Source organism: Urocitellus parryii, chromosome 1 (assembly GCF_045843805.1).
Source record: "Urocitellus parryii isolate mUroPar1 chromosome 1, mUroPar1.hap1, whole genome shotgun sequence".
NCBI lineage: Eukaryota > Metazoa > Chordata > Mammalia > Rodentia > Sciuridae > Urocitellus > Urocitellus parryii.
Genome location: NC_135531.1, coordinates 57,181,390 through 57,194,396, shown reverse-complemented (window position 1 = coordinate 57,194,396; position 13,007 = coordinate 57,181,390). Strand labels below are relative to the sequence as shown.

The 13,007-nt window shown below is 34.6% G+C and overlaps 1 protein-coding gene across 1 annotated transcript in view; it reads left to right on the top strand.

Annotated features, from left to right (window-relative positions):
* Polk (DNA polymerase kappa) overlaps positions 1 to 13,007 on the top strand; it is a 63,808-nt gene that overhangs the window by 25,898 nt on the left and 24,903 nt on the right. The window contains exon 5 of the mRNA XM_077795953.1: positions 10,097 to 10,249. Coding sequence (XP_077652079.1) covers positions 10,097 to 10,249 — 153 coding nt within the window. The remainder of the gene's footprint in view (positions 1 to 10,096; positions 10,250 to 13,007) is intronic.

Here is a 13,007-nt window from a genome sequence, read left to right as displayed (position 1 = left end):
GTTTTTTAAGTCCTTTGGGTATAAACCAATGAGTGGGATAGCTGGGTCAAATGGTGTTTCCATTCCAGGTTTTCCAGTGAGTCTCCTACTACTTTCCATATTGGTTGCACCATTTTGCAGTCCCACCAGCAATATGTATGAGTGTTCCTTTTTCCCTAGATCCTCGCCAACATTTATTGTTGTTTGTATTCTTGATAGCTGCCATTCTGACTGGAGTAAGATGAAATCTTAGTTTTGATTATTTCTCTAATTGCTAGAGATGTTGAACATTTTTTTCATAAATTTGTTGATTGATTGTATATCACCTTCTGAGAAGTGTCTGTTCAGTTTGTTGGCCCATTTATTGATTGTTCCCCACATACTTTTTAGACCTAGATTTTATCAGTTTTATAACATCTTTTAGATTTTGATTTTACAGTGTCCAAAATATTACCTCATGGTTGTTTTCATTTATCTTCCTTTTGTTATACCATAAAAAGTAATCTTTTCACACTTTAGCCATTCTTATTTTCTTATTGTGAGACTGTCTCCTTTTATTCTGTTTGTGAGGATGTAGGTCAAGTAGCTGGCACAAGAAATCCAAAAATGTACTTGAAATAAGATAAGGCTATTTCTCACATATAGGTAAGTGGCCACAACTAGTGGGGTACCATAGTAGTTGAGAGACCCAGATTCTATAAATCATGTTGTTCTTTCATCTCCTGGTATTATCCTTACTTGGATTTACAAAACTGGATTATATCTAATCCATATTCCATTTCCTGGTAAGGAAGAAAGACTGGGAGAAAAATATCAAAACTAAGTAGTTTGCTATTAAACAAGTAAAAAAAAAGTTACACACATTGCTTAAACCCACATTCTTTTGGCAGTAGTTTAAATTACAGCCCCCCCCCCCAGAAAAAAAAACAACTGAAAGATAAGCTGTAATATATATTCTCTAGCTGGATGGCTATGTGCCCAGCTGAAAATACGTTACTATGGAATGAAGGAAGGATTTGGAGCTTCGATTTGGAGCTTCAACTAGCAGTCTGAAGCAATATCCTTTGCCCACATTTCTCCATATTTCTAGGGAGTTTATATCCATTTCTCTTGATTTATAAGATCTTATCATATGTTTAGGGTTTTTCTCTTGCCATTTGATATAAATATGTTTCCAGTATGTTGTCTTTTAATTTTGCATGAGTTTTTTCCCTGTACAATTTTAAAATGTTTATATAATCACATCCATTTTTTTAAGACTTTGTTTTTAGTGCTGTTTTTGAGTTCACAGCAAAATTGAACAGAAGGTGGATTTCCCATATACCCCTGCCCCACACAGGCATTACCTCCCTGACTAGTATCATCCCCCATAGAGTGGTACATTTGGTATAACTAATGACCCTACATTGGTACATCATTATCACCTAAAATCAATAAATCATTATTTGTGTTGTATAATTTATAGGTTTGGACAAATTTATAATGACATGTATTCACTATCATAGCATACAGAGCAGTTTTACTATCCTTAAAATCCTTTAGACTCTGCCTATTTATCCTTCCCTTTTACTAACCTTTGGCAATCAATCACTGGTCTTTCTAATACTTTCAAAGATTTACCTTTGCCAAAATGCCATTGATAGTTGGAATCATATAGCATGAAACCTTTTCAAATTGGCTTATTTCACTTATGGTATGCCTTTAAGATCACTGCATGTCTGTTCAGGGCTTGATAGCTCATTTCTTTTATGTGCTGAATATTATTCCATCCCATCATCTGGATGTACCAGTTTATTTATCTATTTGCCTACTGAGGAGCAGGTTGATTACTTCCAAGTTTTGGCAATTAAGAATAAGCTACTACAAACATACATATGCAGGGTCTCTGTGTGGACGTGTTTTCAATTCCTTTTAGTAAATGCTAAAGAGGGTAATTGTTGGATCATATGGTAAGAAACTGTTTAGTTTTAAAAGAAATTTCTAAACTCTCTTCCAAAATGTCTGTACTATTTTGCATTCCCGCCAGCAATGACACATTCATACCAACATTTACTGTTTCAAATATTTTAGATTTTGGTTATTCCAATTGATACATAGAATAGTGGTCTTCGTTGTTTTTAATTTGCATTTCCCTGATGGCATATGATTTTGAGCATCTTTTTTTTATATACTTATTTGCCACCTGTATTATCTTTTTTGGTGAGGTGTCTATTAAATTGTTTGGCCCACTTTTTAATCAGGTTGTTTTGTTTTCTTATTGTTAAGTTTTTTAAATTCTTTGTATATTTTAGATAATGATCCTGTATCAGTTATGTCTTTTGCAAATATTTTCTCCTAGTCTGTGGCTTGTTGTTTCATTCTTTGTGGAATTTGCTTTGATATAAGGTATGAAGTACTTTTTTTCTTAAAGGATATTATATTTTGCCTAAATGGTGATTCAATTGTCCCAACACCATTTATTGAATCATAAGATCTTTCTCCACTGAATTGAAATGAGGTACTTTCAAATACTATATTCCCATTACACTTTTATTTATTTCTAGACTCTCTCTTCTAATCAATTGACTCTTTTCCTTTATCAGTACCATATAGTTTTAGTTATTTAAAGTTAAAAATATAGTTTAATATTCTTCCTCATAACTCTTCTTTCAACTTTTTTTTTGTTTTTCTCCTGCAGTTTCTTTTTCAGATAAACTTAAGTTTTTTAAAAAATTTCATTCTATCCAAAACAACATAGTTTTTAAAGTTATCTTATTTCTTAAGCAATATACTTTGTGGACATTTTTTGGCAAGTTTTATTGATCTGTAGTCTACAAATTTTTTTAATGTTTCAGAACTTTTATTTATTTATTTACTTATTGATTTGATTTTAATTTGTTACATGTGACAACAGGATGCATTACAATCCATATTACACAGATACAGCACAATTTTTCATATCTCTGGTTGAACACAAAGTAGAGTCACATCCTTCATGTCTTCATACGTGTACTTAGAGTATTTATTTATTTGTATGCGGTGCTAAGGATTGAACCCAGTGCCTCACATGTGCTAGGCAAGCACTCTACCACTGAACCACAGCCCCAGCCCTACAAATATTTTTAATGTAAGTTTTAAAGATATAAAGTACAGGGCTGGGGATGTGGCTCAAGTGGTAGCACGCTCACCCGGCATGCTGCGGCCCCGGTTCGATCCTCAGCACCACATACAAACAAAGATGTTGTGTCCGCCGATAACTAAAAGAAATAAATATTAAAATTCTCCCTCTCTCTTTAAAAAAAAATAAAAGATATAAAGTACGTGGGAGCGGTGCTAACAACTTTTAGCTGTTCATACTATTTTTTAAGTTTACTCTTAAATATGCTAATAATCTGAAGGAATGAAAATGCCTTTCATTGTATAGAGAAGTGCAGATTTTGTTCCAGTTTTAGTCAACTGTTTCGTGGGAGGCTCTCTGGCATCTTTTGCAACAGGAATGACAGGAAATGTGTTTTATGTTGATTGTTGAATTGTTTCATTTGTTGAGCTTCCTCTAAAAGAAATTGTATAAACGGGAGGAGATTGAGGAAGTCCTAAAGAGTCAAGAAGGTCTGCAAGAACAGAGATGTTTTCATGGGAAGTGTGTTTCTATTTTCAAGTCTAAAATTTGCAAGTGCTAGATTTTATTTGTGTGATACGGTAATGTGAACTATTGCTAGTCCACCTGAGGTAAGTAACTTCTGCAGGCATGAACTCCCAGGATGTTCATCCAGAACCTAAGTTTTTCCACCCTATCCTACCCTCATTAGACCTCCTAAAGACACAATTATTGTTATCACTGCCAAAATATTCATAACAATATAAGTTCATAAACAAATATCCATGTTATATTAAATGGCAACTACACAGCAAATCAGTACATTTTGTGCATTTTAACAATGGACTTTATTAACTCATACTCCCTCAGTAGTCTTTAAGGAAATACTAAGTCAAGCAATTAAAAGCATTAGTTTCAGCTGGTCATGGTGGCACACACCTGTAATCTCAGCTGTTTGGGAGGCTGAGGCAGGAGGATCAGAAGTTCAAAGTCAGCCTCAGCAACTTAGTGAGGCCCTAAGCAACTCAGTGAGACCCTGTCTCTAAATAAAATACAAAAAGGGCTGGGGTTGTGGCTGAGTGGTGCTGGATTCAATCCCCAGTACCAAAAACAAAAAAAAGCAGCATTATTTCTAAAATAGTCCTCTAAATGTAATAGAAATGGGAGGGGTTTTTTTAAGTAAATAAGACAATTATGGATATGAAATATACCATTAGTATTCTTTTTGAACTTACTTGAACTTAAATGTTAAAGACTTTAAAAAATCTATTTTAGGGAAGCATCATAAGATAATAGAAAGGACATATGCTTTGGAGTAAACTTGTTTCCAGGTCTAGCTCTACCATTTATCAGCTGTATAACTCAGGGAAAATTAAACTTACTGAGCTTTAGTGTCTATAAAATAGGAGTAATAGGGGGCTGGGGTTGTAGCTCAGTGGTGGAGCACTTGCCTAGCATGTGTGAAGCACTGGGTTTGATCCTCAGCACCACATAAATACATAAATAAAATGAAGGTGTTGTGTCCATCTACAACTAAAAAATCTAAAAAAAAAATAGGAATAATAATTATAATCACAGAATTACTTTGATAATTAAATGGATTAATTTAAGAAGCACTTAGCATATTATTTGACATAATATACTCAATAAATGTCACTTGTACTTTTAAAATTAGAGGTATTATTGTTAAATTCTTACTGTATCCTTAGATAAGTTCATCACATTAGTGGCTCTTAATTCTTTTCAATGACTTTTGGAAGTTAGTGTAGTCCCACTTTATAAATAAAGAAAGTAATGATGAGAGAGCGGTTAATCTCTCCACTGTCATATAACTAATGAGTGACAGTGCTGGGACCTAAACCAAAGCCCTTATATTTAACCCCATGTGACACACACTGATTCTCAGCAGTGACAGAGGGAACAAGGTGCATGTTACAGACTCAGATCAGAGCTTGAAAATCATTGGGAGGGAAAATAGAAGGAAGGGAAATGTGAGAACTTAAGTAGAAGAAACTAAAAAAACAGTGGTGGTGTGCATCTGGTAGATGTAAAAAGAAAAGTTCAGACAAGGGTGACTAATGAGAGATAGTAAAGGAAAGTGGAATGTATGAGTCATGCAGTGGGGAGGTTTCCTTTTGGCAACTGCACACTTGAATTAAGAAAAGAGAATACATTGCCAAAGAAATTGTCATAGCATTAATATATGAGTCGTTAAGAGAATTTTTTACCATATGGTTTGCTTTCTATTTATTGTCTTTTAGTTTTCTGGATAATTTCAGGCCAAATTATTTCAGATGCCACTCCGTCACTCTCACTCTACTCATATCCTAGGCATATTATCTAGGTTGTAGATTAGCTTTTAGTCTACCCTGTTTTTACTAGTCTTCATGATTTGTTTACATCTAGTCAGGATGCCATTCTCAAGTCCAAAATGAACACTGCCAGAATAAACAGTTTAAATCAGGATGATAAATCAGGATAAAATTGAAAAGTTCCTTTTGTTACGTACAGTGTCTCACTGCAAGAAGTTAACCTTCTCCAAAATTTTTCTAATACTACTTTTTTAAAAAAACAACTTTAATATATTAAAGTTATATATTGATACAAGTTTAATAATATATTGATACAAATTTAATTTCTCCTACCAGCCTCCCCTCCTGTCTCTTCTGTGGGGAAGGATTTACTGGTAGACAAGAACTTTCTCCTGAAGGTACTCAAAATTCAGCATCTAATACAATAAGTGCCATGATAAGAGCAGGAATACAAATGAAGGAATATTAACTTATCTGGCACAAAGGAAAAAGATCCAGTTAAATTACAGAGAGATATGTAAGCTGATCCTTGAAGCCTTGTGTCAGGTAGGAAAGGCATTCTAGACAAAGGAACAGCTTGAGGAAAGCACAGAACACCTCAAGTCTTTCAGTGACTTGTAGACTAAACAGGAGCAGGCCCTCTGGAGATTCTCACTGTGGCTGCTACAGACAAATGTAATTCAGGGTGATTGTTTCTAAAAAAGAAATTATAGTTTTAATCTATGGCTAGTGAACAGCTAGTGTCACAATAATGCTAAGAAGGAAAGCCATGAAAAAAAAAATTCTGCAAAGTGGAGATAAGGGAAGTCCAGCATATGGGGGAAAAAGCTACATACACTGTATACCCTTGTGCCTCTCCACTTTGTGCATGGCAGGATGGTTCTGGGGATCGAACCCAGATTCTTGTGCATACCAAGCAAGCAGTCACCCACTAAGCTCCATCCCCAGTTATACATGACAGCAGAATGCTCTTTGATTCATTGTACACAAATGGAGCAGAATTTCTCACTTCTCTGGTTGTACACAAAGTAGGGTCCCACCATTCATACAATCGTACATGTACCTAGGGTAATGATGTCTGTCTTATTCCACCATCCTTCCTATCCCCATGCCCCCTCTCTACTCCCTCCCCTTTTCCCAATCCAAAGTTCTTCCACTCATTCTGTGCCCCTCCCCATTATGGATTAACGTCCACTTATCAGAGAAAACATTTGGCCTTTGGTTTTTTGGGATTGCCTTACTTCACTTAGCATGATATTCTCTAACTACATCCATTTACCTCCAAATGCCAGAATTTTATTCTCTTCTTGCTCAGTAATATTCCATTGTGTGTATATGCCACAGTTTCTTTATTCATTCATCTATTGAAGGGCATTTAGATTGGTTCTACAGTTTGGCTATTGTGAATTCTGTGGCTATAAACATTGATGTATCTGTGTCACTGTACTATGCTCTTTTTTTTTTTTTTTTTAAGAGAGAGTGAGAGAGGAGAGAGAGAGAGAGAGAGAGAGAGAGAATTTTTAATATTTATTTTTTAGTTCTCGGCAGACACAACATCTTTGTTGGTATGTGGTGCTGAGGATCGAACCCGGGCCGCACGCATGCCAGGCGAGGGCGCTACCGCTGAGCCACATCTCCAGCCCTGTACTATGCTCTTTTTAAGTCCCTTGCGTATAGAGTAAGGAGTGAGGTAGCTGGGTCAAATGGTGGTTCCATTCCAAGTTTTCTAAGGAATCTCTATACTGCTTTCCAAATTGGCTGTACCAATTTGCAGTCCCACCAGCAATGTGTAAGTGTGCCTTTTTCCTCACATCCTCACCAACATTTATTTTTGCTTATTATTCTTGATTATTGCTGTTCTGACTGGAGATGAAATGTTAGAGTAGTTTTGATTTGCATTTCTCTGATTAATACAGATGTTGAACATTTTTTTTCATATACTTGTTGATCGATTGTATATCTTCTTCTGAGAAGTGTGTGTTCAGTTCCTTAACCCGTTTATTGATTGGGTTGTTTGTTTTTTTGGTGTTAAGTATTTTGAGTTTTCATATATCCTGGACATGAGCACTCTATCTGATGTGCGTGTGGCAAAAATTTGTTCCCAAAATGTAGGCTCTCTCTTCACCTCATTGATTGTTTCTTTTGCTGAGAAGAAGCTTATTAGTTTGATTCCATTCCATTTATTGATTCTTGATTTTGTTTCTTGCGCTTTAGGGGCCTAACCCAACATGATGAAAATTTAGGCCTACTTTTTCTTCTATTAGGTGTAGAGTCTCTGGTCTAATTCCTAGGTCTTTGATCCACTTTGAATTGAGTTTTGTGCATAGAGAGAGATAGGGGTTTAGTTTCATTTTGCTACATATAGATTTCTAGTTTTCCCAGTATGATTTGTTAAAGAGACTATCTTTTCTCCAATGTGTATTTTGGGTGCCTTTGTCTAGTATGAGAAACTGTATTTATGCAGGTTTGTCTCTGTGTTTTCTATTCTGTACCATTGGTCTACATGTCTGTTTTGATGCCAATACCATGCTGTTTTTTGTTACTATGGCTCTGTTTAATGTCTGGTATTGTGATGCCTCCTGCTTCACTCTTCTTGCTAAAAGATTTCTTTGGCTACTCTGGGTCTCTTATTTTTCCAAATGAATTTCAAGATTGTTTTTTCTATTTCTATGAGGTATGACGTTGAGTTTTTTAATTGGTATCATATAGCACTTTTGGTAGTATGGCCATTTTGACGACATTAATTCTGCCTATCCAAGAGCATGGAATATCTTTTCATCTTCTAAGGTCTTTTTCAATTTCTTTCTTAGTGTTCTATAGTTTTCCTTGTAGAAGTCTTTCACCTCTTTTGTTAAATTGATTCCCAAGTATTTTTTTTTTTGAGGCTATTGTGAATGGGGTGGTTTTCTTAATTTCTCTTTGTGAGGATTCATTAGTGATGTATAAAAAAGCTTATAATTTTGAGGCAGGCTCTCACTATGTTGCCTTGGCTGGTCTTGAATTTGTAATCTTCCTGTCTCAGCCTCCCTAGTTGCTATGTTTACAGGTATGAGCCACCATGCCTATTATATTTGCACCTTCAAAGAAACTTGCTCAGCAGGGCATGGTAGTGCTTACCTGTAATCCCAGCAGCCTGGGAGATTGAGGCAGCAGGATCACGAGTTCAAAGCCAACCTCAGCAACTTAATGAGGCCGTAGGGAACTTGGTGAGACTCTGTCTCTAAATAAAATACGAGAAAGGGCTAGGGATGTGGTTCAGTGGTGGAGTGCCCATGGTTTCAATCCCTAGTACCAAACAACAACAACAACTTGCTCTAAGGATCTCCACATGATGGAAGTTGATTTTATTCCAGGATTCACCAGCACTTGCCAATTTTGGGCTGTTTTTCTCTGTTTTTGATTGCTTTGTTATGTAGCTATATGCTCATACTTTTAGTAATAAATTGCATTTATTGAATTTGTACCATGTGTCACTGTTCCATGCTCCTTACATGCTCTTATGATTTTATTTCAATGGTTTTGGCAACTTGCTTACACGTTGCAGAGATAAAATTGTCACACAGTAACCCTCAGCTACCCAGAAAGCTGGAATTATTTAGCATTAACAGAGGCAAGCCACAAAAAGCAAGTTATAAATGAGTATGTCTGTTTCATAAACCCTTTTCTTACTTGCCTACTTTGGTTTCTACCCTCTTTTGTTTCTCTTTATTCTTTTCAGCCCAATTTTTCTCTGAAGAGTCAAAGATTAAGATAATTTGACATATGTATTGAAGTTTATATAAAGTATTAATTATTAAGTTTTCAAATTTTATTTGTATCAACTAACATTTATCAAATGCATAATGACAGCAGTTTACAGAGGGAATTTTTACATTATACTTTGGTGTGTTTGGGTTATATGTTACTGTTCAGTATAACAAGATATGCCAAAGAGGTATAATCTTTTGTTGTACATTTTCTTTGTTGCTATTTTAAGACACATTTTGGGTCAAATAGGAGTTGTTTATTTTACCTAAATTGAAACTTTCAGTGCTAGTAAGTTCTTCAAATTTATAAAGCAATCGAATATTTGATATAAGCAGTTGAAATACTTCTTCATTCAATAAATATTTATTAAGTTTTTACTATATATATAGCCTGGGAGTATGGAGAGAAGAGTTGTGAAGAAATGACATTTAAGAATATGTGGGGGGGGGGGCTGGGGTTGTGGCTCAGTGGTAGCGTGCTCGCCTAGCATGCACAAGGCACTAGGTTCAATCCTCAGCACCACATAAATGTAAAATAAAGATATTGTATCCACCTGAAGCTTAAGAATAAATATTAAAAAAAAAAAAGAAGCTGTGGGGCTGGGATTGTGGCTCAGCGGTAGAGTCCTCATCTAGCATGTGCGAGGCCCTAGGTTCGATCCTCACACCACATAAAAATAAAATAAAGATATTGTGTTCAACTACAACTAAAAAATAATAAATATTTTTTAAAAAAAATTTTAAAGAATAAGCTGTATTTGTGAAAATAAAAGCAGTTACCATTCTCAATAAAGAACAATAAATTATATACCCTTAAACACTGATGAATAGCCATAAAATTTGCATCCATAGGATGGATGGATGCATAAATGGATGGAGGCACATAAATGCCTACTAAATTAAAATTAATGTTATGATTAATGATATTTCAATATTATGTTGTCTTAAAGTGTGTTAACTCTTTTTTTTTTTTTTTAATTAAGGTTGACAAATTTGCAATGGAATTAGAACAGGGCCGGGATTTGAACAATACCATAGTGCATGTTGACATGGATGCCTTCTATGCAGCTGTAGAAATGAGGGACAATCCAGAATTAAAGGATAAACCCATTGCTGTAGGATCAATGAGTATGTTGGTAAGTAAGCAAAGATTAAAAACAGAAAGGAAATTTCATAGCATGTTCTGATAGACCTTACTAGTTCACAAAGGGAGAAACTTTTATTGAGGTGTACCAGTTTGCTGAGTATTTTTCTGGGTGCTTTATAAAATGCTCAGTTGGTTTCTTTCAACATACATTAAGGTACTATTTTTTTTATTTCCACTTGAAAAGAAAACAAATTCAAATGATTAATAACTTGCCCAAAATACAAACCTATTAAAATGGTACTGACATTGTTCTTTTTCATGGCAAATTATATTTTTTCACAAGTGTTCTACTTGGAGAAGAAAGAAAAAGGAAATGTCATTCTAAAGCAGAATCTTTCATACTATGCCTACAGATCAAGTCCACCCTGCCACCCTCTTTTTAAATACATTTATTGAAACAAAGTTACAGCCATTTATTACTGCTGTTGCACTAAAAGAGTAGAATTGAGTACTTACAATAAAAAATATGATCATAAAGCTTAAAGTGATTACTATCTGGACTTTCACAGAAAAGATTTGTCTACCTAGTTCTAAAAGTGAGCTATTTTATTACTATATTACATTTAGAACACACTTTAATAGTTTTTTCTCAGAATCTTCATTTTTTCTGATCCCTATGTTGCTTTTTTTGTTTGTTTGTTTGTTTTTACTTCTTCCTTGACCATAGAAGGTAAAGGTGACCAGGATACAGGATAGCTATATGTGGCTGAAAATGTATTGAGAATTAAAAGTACTAGAATAGATAGATGGGTTTGGGTATAAAGAAACATACCATGGCTGGGCACAGTGGGGCACACCTATAATCTCAGTGGCTTGGGAGGATGAGGCAGGAGGATCACAAGTTCAAAGCCAGCCTCAGCAACTTAGCAAGGCCCTAAGCAACTCTGCGAGACTCTGTCTCTAAATAAAATACAAAAAAGGGTTAGGGATGTGGCTCAGTGGTTAAGTGCCTCTGGGTTCAATCCCTGGTACCAAAAAAAAGAAAAGAAAAACATACTAAAGAGAGTTATTCCCTGTTGTTGCCTCCTTCTGGTGCCTTAGATAGCTATACCTTAATCCCTACAGAGTTATTATTATTTTTAATTTATAATCTGTGTATTTCCTATCTCTATTCATATAAGTATATACACAACTGACAAGTCTGGTTCTAAAATAATGTTTATCGAAAGGGTACTTAACTCCCCTTTCTTATAAATCACCAAAAAACATTTGAAAAAAATTATATTGATAAAATATAATACTCTATATTTATATATGTGTGTTTTGTGCATACACACATACTGTAACCTTGTTAGAACTATAACCCACTGCTTTTGAAATCTACAAAAAAATATCTTTCAGACACTATCTATCCTGATTATTTGCTACGTTTAACAAAGATTACCCTTTTTTTTATGCTGAACTAAATTAAATTCCCTTCTGATGAGAGCTGAAGCATAATTGTTTTTGTCTTAGTGAACTCATAAAAGTGTATCTACAAATTAATAATGAGTGTGATGGTGCATATTTGATTATTCCAGCAATTCTTTTTTTGGTGAATTTAATGGATTTTGAGTTGGCTCTAAGAATAGGAACTTAGACCTGTAGCATTTTCTAGTGCTGTATAAGAAACCCTTTAGTAGTTTATAGACAACCATGTCTTTTCTCATGATTCTATAGTTTGTGCAGAGTTCAATGGGGATAGCTCAACTCTACCTCAACTCTACCTGGGGTTAGCTAGGGCTGTTTAATTGGAGCCAGAGAATCTAAAATGGCTTATGTCTAGCACTTCCACGGAAGCGATTAGAGTGGCTTCCAACATTTGCACTTTCTTCTCTCCATGCTCATTCTTTAGTAATGTACCACAAGGTCTTTGCAATGGTTTGCTGGACACAAAAAAGCAAGAGTAGAAGCTGAAGGCTTCTTAAGACCTAGGCTTCAGAATTCACACTGTAGCATTTACCACACATGCTTTTGTTCAAAGTTAGTCATAAGGCAAGTCATTTGGTATAAGGAACTAAAATCTTACCTTTTGAGTGACTTGTAAAAATGTTACTGCTCTGATTCATGATCTACCACAAACAGAGGAATTCAAATCTTTGTTTCTGTTCTACTGTAGATATAGCATTCATATTAGTTCCATTACACTTATTTATATTTATAGCATTGGTTTGTCTTTCTAGTATGATTTACATATTCCTTTTTGGATCACTGAGCAAGGATTAGCATAGTTTTAATCCCTCTCAAGATTTTTAAAATACCTTTTGAAATTTATTAAAGGAAAACTAATAATATTTTGTGGTAATTCCTTCATTTGATAGATTGTGTTCTGCTTTTCTTTGAATTTTCACTTGAGATTCCATATAAAGACTCTATTTGTGATAAAAAATTTTTTTAGTAAATGGTACTGTGGTCTACCAGATTGACATATGCTACTGTCAAATATCATCACTAAGGATTTAATAAGTAATATTCTCTGTTTTACTCTCATACTTTTTTAGTTCCATCTCCTAGTCAAAATGGTTTTACCAAAAAATATATTCATGCGTTGAGAAATAAAACTTAATTCATTTTGGAGACTTAATTTGGTTAGACCATCAATTGTTAGTTGTTGTTCTAGGTAAAAATTTCCACAAATACCAAATTGAGCAAATCCAAAAATATACTACAGATCTATCATCCCCAGAAATCCAAAATCTATCACTCAAAAATTTCAGATTTTGGAGCATTTAGATTTTATTTTAGATTTCCAGATCAGGGATGCTTAA